Genomic DNA, 26245 nt, shown 5'->3' with positions numbered 1-26245 from the left:
ATGTCTCGTGTATTCATTTAAGACTATTATGGTCTGTTTTATTATAGGACGAGTATGAAATGATGGAAACAAGGCTGTTATGAAAGGTGAGAAAAAGGGAGGCATGAAAAAAAAAAAAGTAGGAAGATTGAGTTAATTGAAAGGAATGTATATAAGAAATTCAACAAGAATAGTGTAAAGTGTAGGATGAGGGAAACAAGGATGTATGAAAGGATGAAAAGAGGAGAGGAAAGGAGAAAGAGAAAAAATGCAAGTGAGTGGGAGTTGGTTGAAGGAAGAATACAAGGATGTATAAAAGGAAGGAAATCAGGAATAATATTAAAGTTAGGAAACGAGTGGTATGAAAGGAAGATAACAAGACAATGAAATAAGAATGGAACCGGGGAAGATGTTGCTTGAAACACGACTTTTAATTCATTACGTCATAGAATTTTGGAATCACAGTTTTTCCACTATGTACTGTACCTACTTTAACTGAATTATATTTTTTAAACTGCATACTTAATAAATATACGACTATGCTTCATATTTTTTCTTGTACAGTCTTTATTAGAGTTAAATAATTACTTTTTAAAAGTCCAGTATTATCTATAGTTCAAAGGTCAGCTAGCTCAATAAAGATTTCGACATCTTCCTCCGCTTTACGGCACAACAGCACATTCGCACTTTACGGCTGCTGTCTTCCACATGGCCATATACTAGATTAGTTGTCTGTTTTGGTGTTCGATCCCCGAAACATCCGACTAACTCGACGCAAAATTTCTACACTTGCACTGTAAAACCATTTAAAATGGGCAAAAGTAAGACGACAAAGTTCAAACGTCCTCAGTTCAATGCTGTCGGACTACCCGTGAACGCCGTGAAAGAAGCTGCCGCCGAGGAGGACGAACTCGCGGATAACTACGACGGCTGCCCGGCGGCGGAACTGCTGGAGAAAGTGAGAAAGAGTAGAGTCACTAATTTTAGTCTCAAAAAGACTTTAACACAGTAACGACTATATGATAATGCTGCCATCCTTTTACAATCAAACTTCTAAAAATGTCCATCCTATTTATTATATCAGTCATCCTCTTAGTATTGTCATACATTATTTGTGGCTGTCAGTCAATCAATGCAACGTGACTAAAGTCCAACAATGTGGAAACTATGACCACCCCAATGTTGTGGATTAATGGACCACCCACAAAACAAAAACACATGCATTGATTTGTAATGACCTGGCGTCTTGTTTAGGTTTTTTTTTCCACGGATGACCAAAATCGATGATCCAAAACATTTTGAATCATTTCATACTGACCGGAATGTTGCAGCACAACACGGTGCTGTATTTCTTCAATTTAGCTTACTTGTTGCTTTCAATTCTATAATTTAGAAGGGGTATGAAAGATAAACCGTGATATACACCTACTCTATTTTTCACGGTCTGAGATGATTATGAAAACACAAGTGTCTCCATCTTCTAGCTGCAGAGTCCCAGCGCAGATGTAAGAGAATGTGCGTGCGCTGGCATCTCTCGGGTAGTCCAGCAGAGTCAAAGCATCCAAGCCTTTCTACAGAGGGATGCAGTGAGGCAGCTGGGCCCCATGATGCTGGATGGCAGCCTGGCTGTCAGGGAGACGGCCGCTGGAGCCCTCAGGTAAGGATAAATACAAAACGTTAGTGCAAACAAAGTTGCTGAGATTCAAATGTTGAATTGACACAACCGTTTTTGTTTGTAATTCTCTGGTTAACTGTACAGAGGGCGCCATGTAACAAAAAAGTTACAAAAAGTTACCTTCTCTGTTCTCCACCTCTAAAAAAAATATTTCATAGCCCAATAGGAAATATGACTTAAAATGGAAAACAATCACATAAAGGTAAATCACCAACAAATATGACATATTTGACTTTTTTAGACTTTGATTCCAAAAGGAGCAAGTTCAACAAATATGTACAGAATTTACATTTACACTTGTGACAGTGTCTGCGTTTTTTTCTTTCTGATGGCCATAGTTTGATTCATTCTCTAATTTATTTTTCATTTCCATAAATGTCTTTGGTAAAAAGCACAAACAAGCACATTGTACATGTTTGCTGACAGGAATCTGAGTGCCTGTGGAGGACACGAGGTGTGCGAGGACATGGTGAAGCGCGACGTCATGACTTCTCTGACAGCGCTGCTCAGAGAGGTGAGCGCTTTTTTGCCGCCGGTCGCATCACTTGTTTTTCTTCCCGCTCAGCAGCTGCCTAAGCGTCGGGCTGACAGCGACAAAAGGCGTCATCAGCTTTGTTTTCTGGGCTTTGCGCTTCAACTCGATTTTCGTTTTGTGTTACGTTTAAAATCGAAGCCACCACATTTTTTAGCCTTATTTTTAAATAAAAATTTGAACTCATAAAATTTTGTAGGTAGATTCTAGTAGATGCTCCAAAAATATCCATCCCTGTAAAGACAAATCAAGAAATTTTCAGGGAAATACTTTTGACTTTTCAATACGTTCGATGCAATTGCGTGTTTTCTTTACAGTGCTGTGCAGGTTTTGACGGTGCCGCGATGCTGACCAAAGAGCCAAAGAACCGTGTTGAGAACGTTGCCAACGAGGCAGTGAACCTGCTATGGAATCTCTGGTAAGTGCCACAAAAAAAAAGACCTTTTTTTTTCTTTTGTCCTGTCAGGCTTTTCATAACTTATCAGTCATAAGCGATGTGTTGCTTCTTTTGTCTTTCTTTTCCAGCGAAAGCAGCAACCAGGCACTGTCGCTCTTCAACAAATCAGGTCTTCTGGACGTGGTGGTCCAATGTCTGGAGAGATACCCCCACAACGTGGAGCTTGCCACTTCTGCTGGTGACTTTGGTTGAAAATTCCAAAGCTTTGGCTTTAGCTGACTTTTTGTCGTTTAACAGCGCACTGTTTGCACACGGTGTCCGAGGACAACCCCGAACTGTTATGTAGCATCAACGGCAACGTGCATGGAGCTCTCGAAGGCGTACTGCTGTCAAAGCAGCCTGGCCTGGCGCACGCTCTCCTCAGGACACTAGCTGCAGGTGCATTTGGTTGGAAACAATGTAGAACATTTCAAAAGCATAAACTAATTGCCGTAGTAGCCCTCTGTGTAAAATGCTGACTTTTTTAAATTTTTAATTCATAGTGTTAATGTGGTCTTTTGATACAGGAACGCTATGGAACATGAAGGCCAGCCTTCCCGCTACCCGCCAGGCTCAGACCCTTACAGCTGTGCTGGCCACCTTGTCACAAAGTCTGGATTTGGACGCGGGCGAGCTCATCCCTCAACTTCACAGAGCGGAGGAAGCGCGCTTCCAGGACGCTCCCGCCGTGTCGGGTATGGAGGCGCACTCTAGCGGAGAGCCGGCTGTGAAAGAAATGGACGAAGAAGGAGCAGCACAGTGTGCAAAAAATGGAGATTCCGGAGACAACTTTTCGGATCTTTTGCCTGTAAGTTGAGTGACTGCTTTTGCAGAGTCAAGTTAAATATATAAGCCTTAATCACAAAAGAGTCTCAAAGCCCAAAATTGACAAATTTTAACATCACCAGAGAGAGAGCAGGTAAGAACTGCAAAAAATATATTTTTTAGTGTTTTTTTTGTTGTTTTTTTTTCCCTGCAACTCTGTAACAGACTGACAGGCGGACAAAATATCATGTTCAGGCGGGTACACGAGTACCACGACCTTGGCTAGACAAAAGTGTCCCCCTCAGCCACCTCCAAATAGATGACATGAGAGTGTCTGTTTAGCATGCTGCAGCCACGCAAAACCTCGAATCAGCCTTTTTTTGTGTGTAATCACGCACATACATGCACACATTGAGGTTTTGATTGAAGTCACGTAACAATCTTGGCCTGCGTGTTGACCCACAAGGCGGCTTGTTTGCATCCAGAGGGAGATGGAGGAGCTGAGGGAGGCGGCGGCCTTGCTGACGGCCCAGCAAACGTCCCTGGAGATCCTCGTCAACATGTGCTATTCTGACGGTGAGGCTCACCCTGACGTGATTCCCTCTGACGTGACGGTCATTCTTTTCGGTTCTCCCGGGCAAAAAAGATTACAATACGGAGAGGTTCTTGAAGAGACTTGTGCCGCGCGTCTATTCAGATCCCTCCGACGACGAGTGGGAGGAGTCGTCGAGCAGCGACGAAAGCGAAGCGCCGGCCGACGGGTTGTCTAGTAACCTCATGTCGCCGTTGTGTTTGTCGGCGGAGGTCCACGGCGCTCTCATCAACCACAACATCCCGGAAAAGGCAATTATGAGAAATATATAGTACAGTGAAACCTTGCTAATTTGCCATGTGGTTGCATCACTGGCGGAGCTGGGATTTTTTTTTTTGCTGGGGTGAGGTGGGCTGTAAGGATATTTCTAAAAAATAATTAACCCCCAGAATCAGTTTAATTATCCCCCCCAAAATGTTTTTTTTTTGTTTCTTTTTCAAAGGTGCTCAAAAAGACGCAGTTCCCCAAAAAGGAAGCGGTTGATATGTGCCACCAGAGTCCTTACTGGAGAAGCCTCATCAAGAAGTAAACACACTTTTCACTTTCAGAGCCATCTCTATTTTAGTGACGTCGGACTTTTTCCCCCCGGTCAGAATGCAGCGGGTTCAGTCTCGCGCCCTGACGTGCCTCCACAGCATCTTGTCCGCCATGGACGCCGAGTCTCTGGGTGGGGCGGAGGCGCTGCAGCAGGCGGCGCAGCATTTGTCCACGTTGCTCTTTGGAGCGCCAGGTAACACTTTTATTCAGCTGGTGTATAGATAGTAGCTCACGGGTGACCCCCAAACATGGCGAGTAAATTCTTCTTGAATCTTCTTGAATCTTTACAGAGATCCCTAAAGATGAGGAGTTCCTGGAAGCGGTCATCAGTGCCATGCGGTCTCTTTTGCAGATGGCAGCCTTGAAAAACATCCCTCTGGTAACAGGAATGTTTTATTTGGTGGTAGATGATGCTGTAGCGAGAGATCGCCCCCTCAAGTGTGGTTTTTGTTTGCTTTGTGTTAGTCCATAAGCCTGCAGCAGCTTATGAGTCTCAGCGAAGCTGCTGCCCGCTGTGATGTCATTAGCGTGAGAGTCAACGCCGTCGCTATCCTGGGGATCGCCGGAAGCACCCTCGCCAAAGAGAAGGGCTCAGCTCAAACGCTTCAGGTCACCCTCGTTCGTTCACGACGACTGGGGATTTGAAATCCAGTTTGACGGATATGATGTGGGAAAACAAAAGGTTCATCGTTGGCTTTATTTGAAAGAAGTTTTTCCTCGACAGATGATTGGGAGCGGCTTGCTCCAAGTAGCAACCAACGATGCCGATCTGGTGGTTAACGGCGAGGCCCTCGACGCCCTTTTCGACGTGTTTGCGGACGGCGAGGAGGCGGAGACGGCGGCAAGGAGCATCCAGTTACTTCCTGCTTTGAAGACGCTTCAGCCTGTCTTTAAGGCCAAGGTATCTTATTTCTTGGGGGATGTTTCGGAATTCAAACCATCACGCAAAAAAACAACAACCCCACAGCCATTCTCATGGGTAAATTTTTGAGATCTGGTTTTTGCTACGTTTGTCGCTTCCTTTTTGTCATCAGATCCGTAAGGCGGGAAGAGACAAGTACAGCCCGCAGCAGCTGTGTGTGCTCGGCAACATCAGAGTCAACCTGAGGAGATTCATCGGTTACCTTCAGTCTCTGGACAAGAAGTGATCGCAATGTGGTTGTGAAAAACATCACGTATTTATTATTTTTGACGTTTTTTTTTTTTCTTTTGGTTTGACCTGACTCTTAAGTTTTTATTTGAGGTTTCTTTGCTGTGAAGAAAACAATCCCAGGTTGACGTTAGACTAGAGAACTATGCCGTGTCATTTTTGACTGATATCATGTAGCAAGCTTTCTAAAACTTAAGAGTGCAGGGCCCCAAAATGGCTTTCCCTTTATTCGTTTTTCGGGGTTGCCAATTGTCAGAATGGGAAACAGTGTTATAGACTATACGTATAATCGAAACCAAAAAAAAAAAAGAAACTTGGCTGTGTCTCATATGTATCTCATATTGTCCCTGACAATTTGTTGTAAGATAATGACTGGATGTCTAAAGGTGGCAAAGTTTTTCAAGCAAACATATTCCAAATATACTTTTTTTGCATGCCCCATTTTTATTAAAGAATGTGTGTTTTTTGTAAATGAACCATTTTGTTTTGCAAATGTGCCTGCCTTTAGGAGGTAGGGTTGGACAACAGCAATTTTGTAATGGAGATATTCGTAAGCTTGCTTTATAATGATCGCAATGCTTGGCTATGATTGTTTATATCTTGCGACTGCCCTTTTAAATAAAAAGTGATTTGAAAACTTTATTTGGGTTGATATATCATTCTATCATTTTTCAACACATCTGGAGGCTTCACATAAATCCGACGTCGTTACGTAAACACCGCGAGAAAAAAAAAGAAAAGCACGCGATTACGTAACATGACCACGCCCACCATCTGCTCGCGCATGCGCAATACGTAGCAGCTAGGCTAAGCTCCGCCATTGAGGGAGTTACGATTCCGAGGAAGGGTCAGGGAGAGTGAGCGAGAGAGAGAGAGAGAACCTCCATCTGTACAGCACGGTCTCGTGTTCCCCCGTGGGCTTCTAAAGGGGTTAACAACCATAGCAGGCGTCGGTAACAGTCTACGGATACTCTCGCCGCTTTCCTGTGCTCGATTGCCGTATGTGTTTCGTCGCCTCCGAGGGATAAAATTGGTAGAAGTAACGGGGGGGTAAAGCTAGGCGAGCTAACGCTAGCTTGGCTAGCTGTTCACGGGAGGGTGGTGAGGAGGGGAGGGGAGGGGTGGGGGAGTTCTTGCCTACTCTCGTTTGATGGATCCGCGAATCGCCTGGTTCCAACCAGAACAACGCGGACCTGCCAACAACCTGTGGATGCAGATCTGGGAGACGACGCAAGGGCTCGGCTACCTGCACGTCAACAACAGTTTCGGTATCCTGAAATCGAGCCTCAGCACGCCGTCGGGAGCCGTCCTTCTCACCGCTGGAACCGGGACATCCGAGTCGACCATGACTAGTCCCACCGGGGACGGCGAGCTCGCAGATCAGCGGGACTTTTTGCTGCTGGAGTCCGGCAATCGCAATCATCGGGCGGCCACGCCGAGCAACAGGGGCCCGGCGGACGGGCACCCGAATAAGAGGAAACGGGACAACAAGGCGAGCACTTTCGGATTCAACTCCAGCCTTTTGAACGGTGGATCCGGCACGGAGGGCCGCGACGTGTACGCGGGCACGCCGTGGAAAAGCAGGAACTACTCGGAAGGGATCGTGGGGTAAGAGAAAGTTTGTCTTTTGGAGTCCGTACTTAGTCATATGAAGGCCCAAGGCCAACCTGGTCAAGTGGCCCTTCATATCCGAAAAAAGAGTACACCCATCTTAAAATATTCTCCCGTTTGAGGACTTTGACAATGTTCTTCAAATCTTAACTAATATAGAACAAAACAAAAAAAAAAGTCATCTGCACACTTTGCTGTCATTGAACATTTCGGTCACTTGGAAATGTTTCTCGGCTGACACTGACAGCAGTGCTACTGCAACTTTCAAAAGTATTGTCACTTGGTGCTATCGCTCATGTAAATTTTGTGTCACACTGATAAAAGTGGAACTTTCTCTGTAGTTTTTGTTCTATCTTGTCAGCTCTGTTGGAATAACTCTTTTTCCTCACAAAGCAGAAACTTATTTGTTTTCCTTGGGCTATATTTACACGGAATAGTTCATTGCACAAGAAGCGACGGTGGGGAGTCAAAATGTTCTTAATAAATTTGTTTTTAGTCAGGGATGTTCAATACCATTTTTACTTTTGTAACTAATGCAGCTTCTAATTTTGATGATATAAATCAGATCGATACGATACTTGGTACCGATACTAGCCTGTCTATTTTTAAGAATGTGAAATAAGTCCTTACTTGTTGCTTTGAATTGAAGCGAGCTTTATTTGTAGTTTTTTGAGATATTTGGGAGCCCCATGTTTTGCGCCATTTCAATGTATTCTACTTTATTTGTCAATTGTTTGTGTGTTTGGAATGAATTGATTCTTTCGAGTGCCACTACAATCATAATAAGTAGACTGAGATTGAGTAATAGGCCTTTAAAATGTGCAAAAGGTTTGGTATAAAAATTCAAAATCAACGAGCTAACACAACATTGTTATTCTGCACTTCCGCACCACGCCAAACTTTGCGGTCGCGGGCCCTTAAGCAGGTGCTTAGTTGGCTCATGCCTCAAGCCAGCTCCGCTGCACATGAACACAACGTGCACACCGATGTGACCGAGTCCGCCCACTCCACTCTGTACTTGACACACTCGTCACGTGATCCTCCCACTAGTGAACACACATGCAGTACGTTTCAAGCAGCATGTGCCTCGGTCGTATTTTGCTCAAATCTGACTGGCCTTTCAACTCGATGTACATGTAGGGCAGCGGTGGGCAAGGTGTGGCCCGCGGGCCAGATGATTGCAAGTGGCCTCGTTCAAATTTTCATTGCAACCACTGTATTCTCCGGACTATAAGGCGCACCTAAAAACTTAACATTTCGCAAAAGCCAACAGTGCGCCTTATATTCCGGTGCGCCTTATATATGGACCAAATTCCTAATTTTAAAGTGGCCCGACGCATTGTGTGATGAAATCAGTCACAAGTGGCCCGCTGAAGACTATGAATCATGAATCAAATAGACTATGGATCATTATTTTGTGATAATAATGTAATTTGTCGCGTCTAAAGTTGAAATAAAAAAGATAAAATGGAGAATGATTTGATTTGGATAAAAAATCTGACATGACGCATTAATGGGAGGCGCACCATTAATAGTCCGGTGCGCCTTATATAAGGACAAAGTTTTAAAATGAGCCGTTCATTGAAGGTCCGCCTTATAGTCCGGTGCGCCTTATAGTCCGGTAAATACGGTAATATGGTTTTAATTATTATTTGGGTTCTCACCTCGAATATTTTATATACCTTTTAGAACACCCATAACAAAAATTCAAAGGAATAGCTGGTGATAATTATAGCTCTTGTATTCGATCCCGTTGTCGAAAGTGTTTTACTATGCTGCCTCGGGCACATGTACAGCAAGTCACATGTACAGTGTGTATATATAGCAGGGCAACATGTTCATCAGTCAAGGTGTCAAGCGAAAGCGTGAGCACCCCAACGACAAGACGTATTGTTGCTGCAGCGTGTGGTAGGTCAAGAAATAAAAATATTCCAGTTTCACATTGTGGACATCATCGAACCTTCAACAAATCTATCGGCAGTTTGGAGATATCCAATCTCATTGGTATTTTTATTTTGGTCTTTATGCTGCCATTATTCCTTAGCTCCATTTCACCAACGGTGTCACTTGAACCAAATGCAGCCCAAGAGCTTCGACCTTTGAGACTCGGGCTTGTTGTTGGAGCGACTCAGCGCCTCCCGTGCTGCTTCTCGTGGCTTTTTTTTTGTTTTGGAGTGCGTAAATTCATCTCTGTGATTTGCGGTTTGCGAGCGGTCCTAAAACTGCGCCCCATCGCAGCATATGATTTGTACCTTTGCCAGCAGAGGCCAGAGTGATGGTGGGCGTGCGTCTTGAATACATTTTTCCTCCCCGGGGAGCGTCTATGCTATATTTGGACATGGTAGACAAAGGCATGTGCTTATTTGTTTTCCACACTCTCCTTTTGCGTTCTGTCTCTCTGGCTCCCCCTTCCCCCGAGCGTCCCGTCTCGCAGTTGTTGACATGCTCCGTACGGACTTGACTTCCGTAAACCTGAGACCTCTTTGCGGATGTCCAATCGGGGGAAGAGTTCCCCACGCCGTTTTTTTTTTCCCCCTCTTGATGTAGCTCCATAGTCGAGCTGCCTTATATGGATTCAGGAAGTCGGCAGAGCCCCGGAGAGCTCCTTGCGTCGGCTGAGCCTAAATTAAGGAACTTCCCGTAGATTTTAGTTTTCCCAGTATGAAATAGCGGGAATAGAAACGATCAGTTCGGCTTTGGCCCCCCGTCAAACCGTTGACTTTTACTACAGGCAGTTTTTAAAAGGTAAAATTTAAACGTTCTTTAAAATATGTGGAAAAGACGTTAAGCTCTGTTTAAGATGAAGTGTCGCTTATGTACAGAGAGCATGCCGAATTTACACAGCATGGATGGCATATAAAAAGTCAACACACCCCAGTAGTTCAAATACCAGTTTTGATATTTAAAAAATTTATCATAAATATATCATTTTCAAAATAATTCATCAAAATAAATCATTTTTTAATTAAAAAAGAAAAAAAATGCCCGAGGGTCGGATTAAAATCACAGCACGGGCCACACGTTGTCTACATTTGTTTGGGCTCCGAAAATGGCAGTTGAGACAAAAGCATTAAACGACGCTTGCTTGGTGATTCTGAACTAACGTACCAAACCATTCATCACTTCGACGCCTGTGGTTTAATTGTCGCCGCCGCATCATCAGCACACCCAGAAAGGCCAGCAGGTTTGATCTCAGATGCACGTCACCACTTGGGCCTCCCGTGTGCTTCTTATCCAGCCGCCATGTGCTCCACTCCGATACAGCGTGCAACGTTCACGCTTTTTTTTTTTTTTGTTCAAGGAGCCAGACACATGCTGATTGTTTCCATGTTTTATTGCCCACTGGAGATGAGGCATTGTAATTGACAAATCAGTGTGAAATTGAGTAGTCATGCCTCCAAGGAGTTGTGACGGATGACTTGGATTTTTTGGCTAGAAGTAGTTTGCTGACTCCACGACGTCTGCCGCGGCCAAGTATCGGCGCTAATAATAGCAGGAGTCGAGTATTGTGTTTTCCCAAGTTCATTTCGTACTTTGAGTAATGTAGTTGATGACCATGCATTTTTTTTTTTTTAGTTCAACTTTGTGACCATGCTTGCATGTAAGTCAAAACGCTTTTTACAGTGAAATGAGTGAAAATCCCATTAATCGGTTCTCCCCAAAAAGTTGTAAGATGTATTTCAGTGAGGAAAAAAAAAATAAAGCTCCATAATATTCGACTGTGTAAAAACAATATTAAATTACTGGTGCAGCAATGAATGGGTTCTATGTTTTCTGGCTCTGCAGCAATTTTTTTTCCCCATGTTAAATTGCCTTCTTAGCTCATGGCCAATGAAATGAAATGAAACTCTTTGCACATCGAGTGTGAGGTTGCGCTTGATTGCGACTCTCCATACTCACCAGCACGGAAACATGACTCAGCAATATGCCTTTATTACTGCCATTAACTTTTACAGTAGAACACGGATACGCTAAATTTCCATTTTAAGCCTGCCTGGCAGCTTGGATAATGAAATTAATCAGGCGCTGGAAGCAAAAAAAAAAAAAAAAAAATGGTCCCAAACCAAAACCAGTAGTCGCCAGTGTAACGGGAACCGCTGCTGTGTGTCGTTGTGGCCAACAATTAGCACCTCGGATCTTAAACATTCATGAATGTGCCATCTGTGAGACATAGACACCGCTTTGCCTCTTGTTTATGCTTGTCCTCTTTTGAACGAAGCAACGTGCCGTGGTACGGGTTCTCTCACCTCCAGCGTCGGGGCTCGCAGTGTCACGTGACACTTTGGTTGCAAAGGTTGGCCACTTCGGTTCGTCTAAATAGAAGCATGATGTTGGGGAAGCTAAAGAAATTTCTTTTTGAAAAAAAGTCAAAATCTTTCCTGGGTTTCCTAATAAGCAAGAAGAAACTTTAAGACCACTTTTCAAACCTCGTGAGAACCAGTTTTAGTTGAAACGGCCTCATCAGCACAAACACATTGCAGCTCAGCCTCTGTCAATCCTGATAATTGCTATCAAACATGACATTTTATGTGTATAGCATCAACTTCTTTCCTGAAAAGTACTTATTTTTCCCCTTTACTACACCCCGTATATATCAAATCATGAAAGCACGACGCCGAGATAAATGCTAATCTTCACAAGCATCAAGTGAAGCCTAATGGTGTTTTGGAAACAACCCTTTTCCTTCCCCCAGGAGTACTCTTGGCTTCTGCAAAAGCTTACGTAACTTTACTATCATCCAGGCAAGTGGGATTAATCGGATAAACGGAGCCGCGGACCCACAGGACCTGTAACTCAATCCGAGGAGCTTGCGTGGGTGACGAGACTTTCCATGGCCTGGCCCGTTTCCCTAGAAATAAAACTTATGAATGAAACTTAAGCCACATTTAGGCTGTGTTGACTAAGACACTATTTACTTCAAAACTCTTAAATAATCAGACAAAAGTTTTTATTTTTATGAATACGTTGAACCAGAATTATGTATGTTGTGTTGTTTCATTGTAACCTCAAAAGCCAGACGGAGCTAGTCATGTTGTAAACACGCCTAGTGGAGCTGTTGACTTTCATTTTTCCTCAAATGAAACCTAATGGTCCCGCGACGCTGCACTTTGCACAAGGGAAGGAAGGGAGAGGGGGGGGAAAATAAATAAATATAAGAGATTAGTCATTACATTGGAACTTTGCCCAGCTTGCAATTTTCGACGATTTCAAGCAAACAAATATAATCGGCTACCTCGGTGTGCTGGTTAAAGCCATTCTACTCGCCTTCAAAATGAGCTATTTTGGCTTTTAGGTTTGTCATATTCAAAGAGACATAAAATGGAAAATTGACTTTCCATCACTCTGACATGCCCGCCCAGTCGTCAAATGCGAGATAAAACTACAATATAAATCTTTTGTTTACTGCCAAAGTCAAGTGAAAAATCCTTTTGACTGTTCTCTGCGCCACTAGTCGTCTAAAATCGACACCACATTTTAAATTGTGAATACAAAGTGTAAACAATGACTCCTTTCAAATAATTGTCTTTTGTTGAAAAGTTAACCAAAGTAAGGATCAATAAAACCCTCACCACTACTGTTGACCACTTTGGTATTTCAACCGGGGTTAAAGTTCAAAATCAACCTCAGCTTTTGAATCTATTATGCCACATACGGCTTCTCAATGTTGTCCAACAGGCTTCTCTCTCGGTTTGAAAGACGTCAATGTTTCTCCAGGGCGTTGCTTTGAATTCTGATGAACAGTCCAACAGAATGACACATTTAAATACCGCAGCGTGTGACTACTTTGAAAATAAAGGCGGGATTCTATTGGCTGTTTTTTTTTTTTGCAGCCGTGCCTCCGTTTTCGCTGATAAATGCGGTCAGAGAAAGAGGTCGGTCGCCACGCCGTATGCGGGCAGGGTGACCCGTTCTCAAGGACGCGTGCTCTCGGCACCGCAGCCGCACGACAACAACGCTGCCGAGCCGCAGCTGGTAGTTCTCATTTTCATTGTTGCTAAAGAAGTCAAATGTGCATTCCTCTTTTGTTTGAACTAATTATTAACTTCCACACAATATGAGTAAAGCTCAGTCCATCTTTTTTTTTTTTTTTGACCCGTCGAGCAATTTTAGATCTTATTCAAAACTGACGAGACGGAATGTTTGGATTTTTCTTCCAACACATTGTTTTGAGTGTGACAAGAATGGAGGTTTTTAATTTCCATTTTTTTGTCGTCCAGGTTACACGAAGAGATCCGAGACTTCTACGCGTACATTTCTCCACGGCCGGAGGAGGAGAAGATGAGGCTGGAGGTGGTGGACAGAATTAAAGGCGTCATTCACAACCTTTGGCCGAGCGCTGAGGTATAGCCACTTATACAATATTTGTAACATTTGAGGAGACGTAGCTCGACGCAAATAACGACAAAACAACAACACAAGCCGGCGAGTCGTTGCCGTGCAGCGCAGTCCGGGGCACCTGTCAGCCAGAGTTCATTCATTCACTCACTCACTCACTCACTCACTCACTCACTCACTCACTCACTCACTCACTCACTCACTCACTCACAAACACATTTCCGCAATCAGCTTAGTGGCGTAAACGCACGCACAGACACTACATTTTTATTTCAGGCTATTTAAGAGCGGGGGCTTAAATCTATTTGTGTTCTGCCACCAGCGTGTTGCTCAACAGGAGGGTTTAAAAGGTGGAAGGTTGGATGAGATCATTGGCTTAAAGTTGTATTTTTGTCTTTAATGTCACTTCTGATTTGTACAACATTTGTAATGGGAAGTGGTGATGTGTGTGTGTGGGGGGGGGGGGGACATATTGTAAAACCAAATAATGATCACACTGCGCCAGACAGATGTTCTACTTGATTCTGTTGTGATGAGTCATTATGTGTCCCGATAGGTGCAAGTTTTTGGAAGCTTCAGCACGGGCCTCTATTTGCCAACAAGGTGAGTCACCAACACTTTGGAGATCATGCTAGTGTTTCTTTTTTCTTTTGAAGATACGTTTCAACATTTAGTCTCCCAGGAGGAAACAAAATACCAGTGGTCGCATTTCCTTCAATATGATGAAAATGTTCCTCTCTCCCACAATATTTGTTTCTTTGTGTCCAAAGTTCTGAGTGTTTTTCGTCGGTCTCCACAGTGACATCGACTTGGTGGTATTCGGAAAGTGGGAAACTCTCCCCCTGTGGACACTGGAAGAAGCTCTTCGCAAGAGGAACGTGGCCGACAAGAACTCCATCAAAGTTCTGGATAAAGCCACGGTGAGCGTCATTTTCTTCTCCTTTCAAAAAAAAAAAAAAAAAAAAAAAACGGCCGCTGAGAAGTTGTCAGACAAGGGAAAGCCCAGAGAAGGATGTCTTGGTCTAAAAGTGCTGCGCTGGCGTTGGCTTGCTGGCCCAATTTCAGGACATTCCAACACTGTATTTTACAAGCACTCAGTCCTTGGAAAAGGAAGAGTAAAATGAAATGTTTTTGTTTTGCTTGTGTGTTGCTGCAGATGTTTTTATTCCCCTCGATAGTTCTGTGAAAACTTTCCTTGTCTTGTTATTTGAAATAAGCCATCCCAATTGGCCACAAATGAGAAGTAAAGATTTCGGGTTACGGGTATTATTATTATTATTTTGACTTTTATGATGACGATTATTTCATTGTCTTCCCAGGTGCCCATCATCAAACTGACCGACTCCTTCACGGAGGTCAAGGTGGACATCAGCTTCAACGTGGAGAGCGGCGTCAAAGCGGCACGCCTCATCAAGGAATTCAAAGAGGTACTCTTGCTTCGAGACCCCGCCCGGCCGCTGCCACGTGTCAACGTCATATTCCTGATGTGCAGAAATACCCCGTGCTGCCTTACCTGGTCTTGGTGCTCAAGCAGTTCCTCCTACAGAGGGACCTCAACGAGGTTTTCACCGGCGGAATCGGATCCTACAGCCTCTTCCTCATGGCCGTCAGCTTCCTGCAGGTGTGAAGGGGCGGAGGGGCTTAGGCATTGATGAAAATGATTTTGCACGTCCGAGCTCGGTCGCTGTCCTCATCCGCCACCATTTACAATCCTTGCCCACTGTTCCTCTTTTCCCCCCTCCACTAGCTTCACTACAGGGAAGACGTTTGCAGCCCCAACATCAACTTTGGCGTGCTGCTCATCGAGTTCTTTGAGCTCTACGGACGCCATTTCAACTACCTAAAAACGGGCATCCGGATAAAAGACGGCGGCTGCTACGTGGCCAAAGATGAAGTTCAGAAGAACATGATGGACGGTTACAGGCCCTCCATGCTCTACATCGAGGACCCGCTGCAGCCAGGTGGGAATTTTTTTTATTTTTTTTTTAATAGCAGGCATTCTTTTGCAGCACAGTCTCCGCGTTCTCTGTAGCCGCCCCCCCCCAATCTCCTCAAAGAAAATCTTGTGATCCCACAGACAACGACGTTGGTCGCAGCTCCTACGGCGCCATGCAGGTGAAGCAAGCCTTTGACTACGCCTACGTGGTGCTCAGCCACGCCGTGTCGCCCATCGCCAAGTACTACCCCAACAATGACACCGAGAGGTAAGCGCATCTCGAATAGTCACTTTTGTTTGTTTAATATTTAGCGAGGATGCAGAATTCGTAAAGAAACAGAAAAAAACAATTTATTTCTTTATTTTTTTTCTTTCAAATGAGCTTTTTATTGTCTAATTTCTAAATGCAAGTTTCTCAGCGGCAATCTTACCGGCTGCATTTTTAGTAACGAGACTCTAAATTCCATCGTGATGAGTTGTCGTTCCTTATTTGCAGCATACTCGGCCGAATCATCCGCGTGACTCAGGAGGTGGACGAGTACAGGGAGTGGATCCGAAACAATTGGGGAAGCCCATCCCAGAAGGACCTGCCCCTCAACCGTACGTCACCCAAAACAAATGTTCACGTAGCTAACTGTCAAAATTCACCATTTCTTTTCGTTAGTTTTTAGACTCGGTGTGCGATCTTGTTTTTAAATTGATTTCGAAATAGAAGCTAGCATATAACACTGACATTTATTTAACATTTTAAATTAAAACCAAAACTCAAGTGGCCATCGACGAGCTTTCAAATTGCCCCATAGCCCGCAATCTTGACTCGTTTATCTCTCTGGCGTTTATTTCAGGAAATGACGTGACGCTGTTCGAGTCGCAACAGCTGGACCAGTGCAACAACAACGTTCCGGAAGAGGAGGACGACGAGGATGACGACGTTGGAGTGATCCTGCCGACGAGGAGCAAAACCTCCTCATCCAACTCGTCGTCGTCGCCGTCTCCTTCCCTGCAGTCGTCGCCGTCCTCATCCCCGCTTTTGCCCTCGACCACATCCTCCAGTTCCAGCGACGGGGTCAGTCTTTCATCTTCAACTTGATATTCTTGTTCTTGCTCATAAAAATACAGTGGGTGAACTTCTCCCGAAAATCTCACTCAACTTCAATAATCGACACCGGAATGAAAAATCAGTTGCCGACCGGACTTGATACGTAGTCGCCATTGTCAATTTACAGGATTCGGACGGTACGCCGTGCAAGACAGCCAAGCAACAATCGGGTCGCGCTACCAGCGCCCACAGAGAAAAGTCGGCCGTGGTGACCAATCACCGGATGCAGAACCGCACGACCAGCACTCCACCCGCCGGCAACAAGGGAGGAAAGGTGTGCCGACATCACAGTGTCTTACGCAACATTGACCCGGGGGAAGAAAAAAATATTTTTGACAAATTTGAATGGCTATTTTCTGTGATTAAGGAGAGCGGGTTAGATTACGAACAGATTCATAACCTCAGATTTGTTATGATAATTTATAGTTTCGAAGCTGAATTTTTTGTGAAGACCAATTATGGTGGGAGATTTAGGCCCCTCAAACAAACTCAACCTGCTTTTTTTTTTTGGAATGCTGATCAAACCAAAGAAAACCAACGATCTGAGATTCAAACCCAGAACTTCTCAATTACAAGGCAAACATGTTCACCGCTAGGTCACCAATGCGTTGTCAAATAATGTGATTGATTCAGCGCCTCCGAGCAATCATCATATGTCTTCTCCCCTCTCCGTCTACATTTCAGGCCCGCTCTCAGCACAAGGGCGGCCAGCAGAGCTCCTCCCGCTCTTCCGGAAACAGCAAAAATCACCCGAGCAACCGGCCGCACCACCAGGGCAACGGCAAGAAGAGGAAAAATGTGCGGGACTCTGCGCCAGAGGAGCTTTGCAGATAAGGAAGTAGCCTTGGTCCCTCCACCCTAAATGACTCTTTAAAAGAGAGAAAGAAAAAAAAGGAGAACAACGACCAGTTTTCTCTGCAAGCCAGCAGCCTTTTGTTCTTTTCGCCTCTAGCGCCACCTGATGTACAGGAAAAGAATATTCTCTTGGAGCAATATGCCACAGACTTCCGCTGTTGGGGGGGGAAAAAAAAATGTTTCTATAAAAAAGGAAAAAATAATAGTGGAAATGGCTTCAAATGTACAAAAAAAAAAGATTTTTTTAAAATGACCGCATTGAGGTGTAACTTATGCATGATTTTTTTTGGATGATTTTTGTTATGTCGGAACAGGTCTTAGGAAAATTTCTAGGAAAAAAAACACTAAAAAGAAAAAAACAATTCTTTCATAGGATGATCTTTTTACAAAAAAAACAAACACCCATTGCTTTTTTTTCTTTTCTTTCACGGGTGTCTCGTTGCCATGCCAACATGACCAATCATCATCATCATCAGCATCCTTCTTTTTACTGTCGGTGTTAATGTTGACCTTTACGGTAATCGCACGTGTCCATATTTGTCAGGGTTTCTCCAACTTTTTCCACACAAACCTACTGAAAATTCAACACATGCTGTACATATACTAAAAATACTAAGCAACAAATAAAAATGGACGATCAATTAAAAGACGTTCCTCCAGCCCCTACACTGTTTGGGAAACCCTGGCTCGTAAGGTGGAGTCTAAGAAAACCGCGATTTTGACATATATAAACATCAAAAATGTGTTAGCGACAAACTTGTGTATTTGTTAAATATATTTATTTTTTTATGAATTATATGAAGATAGTATATGGATAAATACAGATAATATGACCCCTTTGAGGAGACTGTATGTTTAGATGCTGCAATGTGGGAGCTTTAATCAGGTACAACAAATATTTTTTTCTTCCTAATTATGATCATTGGCAGTTGTGACCAAGTTGACAAGGGTGAGAGACCATTTTACGAGTCATGATTTTTATGCGTGCTTGTTTGATTTTAATTTTTGGGTCTACTTGGGGGTGTTACAATATTTGGGTGATTCAAAACAAACCTTTCTTAAAGATAATAGCACATGAGAATTTATGACGACAACAAAGACAACTCTATCCATGAAAATGTATTTGGGAGCTCAAAAGATTCAAGTATCGTACCTATAGACCCCTCAAAATTGGGAAAACCTGTTAAGACCACATCTTTTATCATTGCAGTACATAGTCTAACCTATAGGTGGTGCTAGTACCCCGCTGTGAAAACCTTTGCCTTGTACTGCATTTAAATGATCAAATTCACATCTTATCAAAACTGAAACATAAATTGTTGTTTTTAATACCCTGATCACAGCCAGCAAATACAGACCATGTTTATTTCCTTTTTTTTTTTTCCTCCAAGTCTTGGCAGCCATTTTCAATGCAATACTATGTTTAAATGCAGTACCGAAACACTTGAGTTACGGAAAATAAGGACATGGACACGTGATTATATTGATAATTTGGAGGGGGTTGTTATGGAAAGTTCAAGGGTTGTAAAGACTGAACGTCTCGAAACAAACAGAAACCCTCTTGGATGTTGAAGAAAGTTCCCATCTGTTCTGGCTGTATCGTCTTTGCTGCTTTTCACCAATTTCATGCAATAAAATCAAACAACAACAAAAAGTATTGTCAGCATTGTGATTTTTTTTTAAATATTTTTTTTGTAATATAAAGCGAGAAACATTCCATACCAGAATCTAGCAACATAAAAAAAAAAGAATTAAAAAAAGCCTTATGAAATCAATCAAATTTTAATTGGACACAAAATGGCCGCTTTCTTCTATTTGCAAATGTTTTGATTTGGGAGTGGGCGTGGTTTAGTTTGACAGACATGCGTAAGGGGGCGGGGCTTGTGACTCTCAAAGAGGCAGCGCGCATCCGTCAGTCCGTCCAGTGGAGCTTTTATCGTTCACTTTCACACGTCCACTCGCAGTCATCCCGAGCAGGACACCGTACGCTCTCTACTGTCTCTCCCCCCGAAAATGGCACCTCATTTCGCGAGTACTTCGGGAGCATTCGCTTGCACGACGCGTCGGTGACGTCGGAACCCAAGGTAGAACCCCGAACTTTTCTTCATTTCTATTTTCAACTTCAATATGTGTGACACCTTTTGATAGACTTTTTTTCCTCATCTTTTATGTTGATGTCAAGATTGAGTGCCTTCACGCCGTTTGACGCGCTCTTGCGTAAACGCGAGTCACCTTCGCTCATTTAACGTGAATTCATAGAAAAAAAAGAAACAATTAAAAAGGCTTTATATTCTACTTTTAAAGGCTCTTGTGTCAATTGAACGACTTAAAGGGGAATTTCCACTTGATTGGCGTTCTTTGTGGTTTGTCACTACGCGTCTGATTGACAGGTGCTGAGTGACTTTACTGATTGTTTTGTATTTGAAAAGATGCGGTAAAAATGAGGAACAAACTATTTATAAATTTACTTCCTCATCAAAGAACATTTGAGGAGACATGGCTGATCCTGTTAAGTTTTTTTTTTTTGGGTCTACCCTCGTTTTTTTCTTGAATAAATTTAACGCGTTCGTGTTGCTTTTGATATGACACAGCTAGCAATTATGAAAACACTAACGTAATATGTGTACCCTGCAGTATTCTAATCCCCAGTCTCCACTTTGCTGCAAATCTCCTGTTTCTTGTTGCCCTCAGTCTCATCGAGTAAAATTGTACTGTCAAAAATAAGCATGCATGCCAGCTCGGTATGCTTCCGCCCTTAGTCTCCTGTTGAATAACATGTAAGAATACACTAAGCATACTAAGGGTCCCCTGTCTTTATGCTGCCCTCAATCTCTTCTTGGATAAAATGTTAGTTTCATTGAAACATTTGTAGATGCACACCTTGAAAAGGCTTTCTAAAAGGGTAGCAATGGACTGCCAGAGTCTTTTACTTTGCTGCAGTGCTCCATTTTCTCACTCTATCTTAAATAAAAAGCTGCATTTTAAGTTTTGAAGAAATATGGCTGAAAAATCACAAACTTAACACATGTGCTAACGTTAGCTCTGTATTCTACAATATCATACTCCACAGTCTCCACTTTGCTGCAGCACTTCAGGTTCTCGCTGCATCTTGAATAAGATGCCCAAGTCTTGATAACATTTGAGTGTACACGACTTAGACATAATGTCTCGTACAATCCTCCACAGTCTCCACTTAGCCGCGGTGTTCCATTTTCTCGCGTTGAGCTTGTGCAGGTGTACCTAATGATGCGTCCGACGAGAGTATAAAAACCCCAGTGCAGTTTGATTGTAAACTGCTTCCTTCCTTCTTTCCTTCCTTCCTTCCTCATACGCTCACACGATTTCTGCTGCGATAACTTGTCGGTTGCCAAACACCTCTCTTGCAAACGCATGGTTCCACTTCTTCTCTTCCTCTCATCTGATTCTGCATGACTTGTCATGATCCCATAAATGCCAAGTTTTTTTGTCATAAACAAATGAGACCATGATAAATCGCTTCAAAACTTTTTTTCCCAACTGTAATGTGACCAATAACCCGTGCAACTCATTTTGAACATAGAAGTAGTGTATACTGAAGAGGGGAAGAAATAAGCAAAGTTGCATAAGTGTGCACACCCTTACAACTGGGAATTTGGCTGTGTTCAGAATTCACCAATCATATTCAATCTCATGCTGTATTGAAATCAGACCGCTGACTAAAGTTCAGCTGTTCTACCAGGCCCATTTCCTACATTACTAGGTCTTCTACGTTACGGCGATTGCCAAAGTTTTCATCTTTGTCTTCATTAGTGGCCTTTTGTGGCGGCCTCATAAAAAAAAAATGCTTTAGATTGAAGGAATGGTATACATGCTACATTTTGCACTTTGTAAATAATTGATTATCCTCGTTAGAATAAGCGGTTCAGAAAATGGATGGATGTTTTGAGTGCGTGTCTCCACTCTAACACATTCCGTGGCCCTTAGTGCATCTGAAGGCAGATTAGGTAATAATGACACAGTGGGCGAGGGAAAGGTCTCCCAGGGAAACTGCAATAGCAAAGGCCTTCGCCTTCTGGTGAGTGGAGAGCCTTTCCTAATGGCACTTGATTGCAGCACTCCGGCAAATAGACGTTACAGGCAGCATTCGGCCTTCTATCCAGCTGCCATCAACGTGCTATGGCGTCATCGTAGTAGGACCGGAACCATCTATGCGTACAGATGAATTCAAATGAGGTCATCAATGGTTATAATTCAAAACTATTTCTGGTGATTTTTTTATTTTTATTAAAATTTTATTATTATTATTATTATTTTTTATGGGGTCTCTGAGAAATTGTACCAGCCAGTGTGTCAGTAAAGTGCACAGTTAATTGTGTAATGGAGAGAAAAAAAAATTATAACCATTGACCAGGAAAGGTTTCTCAGTCCAGGCTGCAAAGTTAGATGATGACTCTAAAAGATGTATATTTGCTTTTGCTTTTTTGTGATACCACGACAGAAAAATTCCACTGATTGCAATCTGTTAAAAAAAAAAAAAAAAAGAAACATAAGCATTGACTTTATGATGTTTGATCACCCTTTGAATTTGCTTTTATAATTGGCAAGAAAAGCAACACTTGTCCTTGTCTTTTTTTTAATTCACCTTTCCACCATTCTGTAAAATAAATAAATAAATAGATACTTTTCAAGAAACAAACATAACCTTCCTTCCATCTTTCTGCATTGAACCTTGACACCTATTTACTTGTTCAGAAAGAGCCGGAAGCGCGCACTACAAGCCAACGCGGGCCTCCTGTGGATTTTGTGTTTGAGTAGCACAGGCAGTGCAGATGTGTGGGTGTCTTGTTCTTCCTCACTCTCTCTATCTCTCTCTCTCTCTCTCTCTCTAGCTCTCCACTTTTTGAATACTTTTTCCGCTTACTTTGGCTCAAGGACGTTATGTAATGTCGGTGAGAGGCTCATCTGCACCAGGGCCAGCTTCACATAGCTGGAAAACGACGCCAAAATGGACGGCCACCATCACTTGTGCTTTCTGCGGGGTTTAAACGGTCATCTCTTTCACAAAGAAATCCTCTAGTATATAAAAATGGAAAGAATAATGGTTTTTAGTGAAAAGCAAAACAATTCTTGCAGCCTGGGACACTGAAAAGTGGAGTAAGTAGTTGGCAATAATAAATATCCACTTTCAGAGATCACAAAAATAATGTCGAAAAGTTAAAAAATCCATAAATGGTACCGTTTCACAGAATGGAAAATAAAGTGAAAAATAATTAATAGAAAATGTTTAATTAATGCAATTCTCTCATCAAAAAAGGTAGTTACAATTTTTCCAAAATTATAATTGAATTTTTAGATATTTCTTAAAATGTTAGCATTTGACCAAAGTTTCACATAAATGAAAACATCTGCCACGCTTAAAAATATATGAAATAATTAAAACAAATGTAAAATAAAAATCTTCTAAACAATTCCCACTGAGATCCAGTAATATCCAATTCATAATGCGTCACAAACATCGAGACGTTTGCAGGCAGTGTGTGCGAAAGAGGATCTTGTTTTCCACCAGCCATGTTCTTCACGTTAGTTGACACAAAGGCGTCACGCTGTTCTTGCAACCATTGCATTTGCAGACCTTGAAAAAAAAAAAAAATCTCTTTTGGCTGCTTTTCAGCATCGCTTTGTTGTCTTTTTCAATCGGCCCGCTGATTGTATTGAGCCGCTTAATGAGTGATTAGCCTCTCTGTTGGTACAAAAACATTTCATTTGAAAAGACTGGAGTGGATGTAAAAGGGGGGACTCGCAGAGCGTGAATAATAAAAGTGTCATTAAATCTCGGCAAATTTCAAGAACATTCCAATATGTGCTGCGTATTAGAAGCTAGTCGGCTAATGCTAACCACAGCGAATCCCTGCTGACTATGACATGAAACAACTTTTACACGGCGTGTCTGCCATATCAGCAAGTATGCACTTTACACGTCTCAATACTTTTGTCCATTTTCTTCATGTCTGAACCCTGAACGGGTGGATCTGAGAACTCATTCATTGCCAGTTGACCTCCTGTGTCCTGACATAAATGGAGCATCTTGCTTTTCATTCAACCTGCGTGGCTCTAAGGCCCTAACTGTGTGCTGGCTTCAGGTTCCTGCTTTTTTTTTTTTTTTTTTTTGCGCCAAGCCGTCCTTGCAACGTGAATGGGGAAATGAGTCACGGTTGCCAAGGAAGTGAGAGCGCGTGCGGTCGACTGTAGTCGTTGGCCTTGAATGTCACCATCGGTAGAGCTCGTTAACTCTGCCGCATAAAAATGGAAAGATAACCTCAAAAAAAAGGACAAAAAGAGTGACGGGAATGATTTGTGTTGAGTTCAAATACATGCGAGTTCCCTGTTCAGACTTAGTTCTTATTCACCATGTTTTTTTATTACTCTTTAAATTACAGTCACAAGAAATTAGGTGGACACAAAATAACAGTAGGAACAAAAAAAACAAAAAAATGGTTGGACTCACATTTTGAAAAATTCCAACGTTTAGTCATCGAAACCAAGCATGGCATCATATGCTTGTCATTCATCATCTAAAAGCGCAGTTTAGAGTTTAAAGGTCATTTTTGTGAGTCAGAATCTGAAGCGTCCCTCTCCGTTTAATGAAGCTTGTTACGACAGCGACAAGTCTTCTCAGAACAGCTCGTTTTTTTTGGACACGCTGCACTGTGGCGCTTGAACTTGGCTTCAGGCGAGCGGGCTGAAAATCGTCGGCCGCAAAAACCTCTGAAAGGCTTACGACGGCGTCCAGACATTCCTAACTGTTGGACTGTTCAAACAACTTCCACCTTCCTACACATTCCTTGGCTCTCGACGGCAAAACATAGAAGGTGGCCTTTAAAAAACCAGAGTAACACGATCCCGGCCACAAGCTGTAAGTTTGGACAGAACCTCCATTGAAAGTCTGCTGTAGTACGATATTTATAAAAAAAAAAAAAAAAAAAAAGGTCTCCGTCTGGTCCAGGAATACACCTCGGCGGCCATTTTAGTCAAGACAAGGATGCTATTATATGTGAATCCTTTTGGCTCCGCCCCTTCTCCAGTCAGCCATAACTCCCAGGAGTCATTTGAGGTAATGAGATCCGTCTGTTCCGCTGACTCCATGGCTCCTGCACAGATGACATCTTTGAGGTCGGAATCCATACAGTGGGCATTTCTGCCCCCCTCCTTTTTTTTTTTTTTTTTTTACTTACTGTTTAAGCAAATTTTGCTTTGCTACAACAACGAATCGGAATAGTCGCTTCATACGGCACTTCTCCACTCCATGATTTTTTTTTTCTTAATTTAAAACAAATGACACACTCCTCCTTTTTCTGATCTTGTGATGTTCTTTTTATTCGTTTTGGAATAAGTGTGCAGAGTATTATCAAAGTGCATCAGTAGGACGGGATCTTAAGAGGTTCCATTGGATTGAAACAGCTGTTATCAACTCGTGTGTCACAAAGAATCCGCTCTTAAAATATTAATCCACCGTGCCCGCATGCTATCACTTCTTTGTCGCTAAACTAATTTACACGTATCTGTCGAGCTGTCCGTTGTAGTAGGACGTGATGGAATCTAGTCTATTTAAAACAAAGGCTCAGTTCCAAAAGCCTCCATCTCAATTCTCAAGCCCGTTTCACCTTGAGATGCTCCAAAATAACTGCATTAACAGGATCGGGCTTTACCTTTTTTGCACAGAACCCAGTAAAGGAAGCTTTCGGTCTGTCTTCCGAGGTCTCATCTGATCTCATCCAAATAATATCGTTTATAGAAATGGCTTAACGATGACAGGTGAAAAAATTTGAAGTTCCATGTTGATTAAACGGACGTGACTGAATACAAATGGAGGCTCCGATTTGATTCAAACAGCTGCATGCGCCAAATGGACTTTTAATAAAATGGCGACTCATTTGTTTAGGTAATCGCTCTGTGCCATCATCACTATCAGGAGTATTACTCGAATCAAATTATTACACACACACACACACAGTCTGTAAACAGAGTGGTCATCTGTCATTTCTCCTGTAATCCGTATTATATAAGAAGTCAAGCACATTTTGATTATTACATTTTATTTCTTCCACTGATTGTACCCATTTGAACTTCCCCAAATTGAGGCCATTTATGAAACTGCCATCTTGTGTCATCCGCCCAAATGCTCCTATTTTTGGTGATTTCACATTTTCCATGGCAACATTCCCAAATTAACACTGACTCCTTCTTTACCTCTTTCCACATTTCTGGATCATTCGTAACCATTTCAAGCTCAAGTTTCCCATGATACAGTATGACCATTACTTCTACAACATTTCAGTCATCACCATTCACACGCACTCTCCACAGAAATTCCATTCTGTCATGTTTTTTTTTTTTTGAACACCTCACCATCCTGTTGCCTTGGTAGACTTTAAGATGCATTTATTTTTCATCACTTAAGCCATAAGCTGTGGGACAGTTTGGTGTCAACACTCTTGGACATGAAGATATGTTTTTGTGGGAACACACCAAAATGGACATATCAAAAGAACATTGCTGAGTCAGTGTCTGAAATAACAAAGTGTGATATCAACCGCTGCTTAGCTTTGTTATGATGACTCACTGCTGACAAAGCTTCAGTCACCACTTTCATGCCACGAATAGCCACCACATTTTTTTGGGAAACAAAACAACCACTGACATTTTTAACTTTTCTTTCAAAAACAAAATAAGTGACAGGCACACTATCTTGAAAATGCTGCAGTT

The 26245-nt window shown here is 42.6% G+C and overlaps 3 protein-coding genes across 4 annotated transcripts in view; all 3 read left to right on the top strand.

Annotated features, from left to right (window-relative positions):
- Positions 1 to 655: 655 nt before the first annotated feature.
- heatr3 (HEAT repeat containing 3) lies at positions 656 to 6308 on the top strand. The gene is made up of 15 exons (XM_085907016.1): positions 656 to 937; positions 1464 to 1636; positions 2081 to 2168; positions 2504 to 2604; positions 2712 to 2821; positions 2881 to 3021; positions 3150 to 3430; positions 3873 to 3963; positions 4085 to 4230; positions 4422 to 4504; positions 4573 to 4709; positions 4807 to 4895; positions 4982 to 5125; positions 5241 to 5417; positions 5551 to 6308. Exons 1-15 carry the CDS (start codon positions 791 to 793, stop codon positions 5662 to 5664), a joined length of 2022 nt encoding a protein of 673 aa, XP_085763142.1. The 5' UTR covers positions 656 to 790; the 3' UTR covers positions 5665 to 6308.
- A 176-nt stretch (positions 6309 to 6484) lies between these two features.
- tent4b (terminal nucleotidyltransferase 4B) lies at positions 6485 to 19157 on the top strand. Its single transcript, XM_085907779.1, has 12 exons — positions 6485 to 7274; positions 13496 to 13619; positions 14170 to 14216; positions 14413 to 14533; positions 14933 to 15040; positions 15106 to 15234; positions 15361 to 15574; positions 15691 to 15817; positions 16046 to 16149; positions 16395 to 16615; positions 16776 to 16922; positions 17333 to 19157. Exons 1-12 carry the CDS (start codon positions 6817 to 6819, stop codon positions 17480 to 17482), a joined length of 1950 nt encoding a protein of 649 aa, XP_085763905.1. The 5' UTR covers positions 6485 to 6816; the 3' UTR covers positions 17483 to 19157.
- A 267-nt stretch (positions 19158 to 19424) lies between these two features.
- adcy7 (adenylate cyclase 7) overlaps positions 19425 to 26245 on the top strand; it is a 23664-nt gene continuing 16843 nt past the window's right edge. For both annotated transcript variants that reach the window (XM_085907171.1, XM_085907170.1), the window contains exon 1: positions 19425 to 19587. The gene's annotated coding sequence lies outside the window, so the exon portion shown is untranslated. The remainder of the gene's footprint in view (positions 19588 to 26245) is intronic.

The sequence above is a fragment of the Syngnathus leptorhynchus genome, chromosome 3 (assembly GCF_054491065.1).
Source record: "Syngnathus leptorhynchus isolate UIUO chromosome 3, UIUO_Slep, whole genome shotgun sequence".
Classification (NCBI taxonomy): Eukaryota; Metazoa; Chordata; class Actinopteri; order Syngnathiformes; family Syngnathidae; genus Syngnathus; species Syngnathus leptorhynchus.
This window is presented reverse-complemented; position numbering and strand designations above follow the sequence as displayed.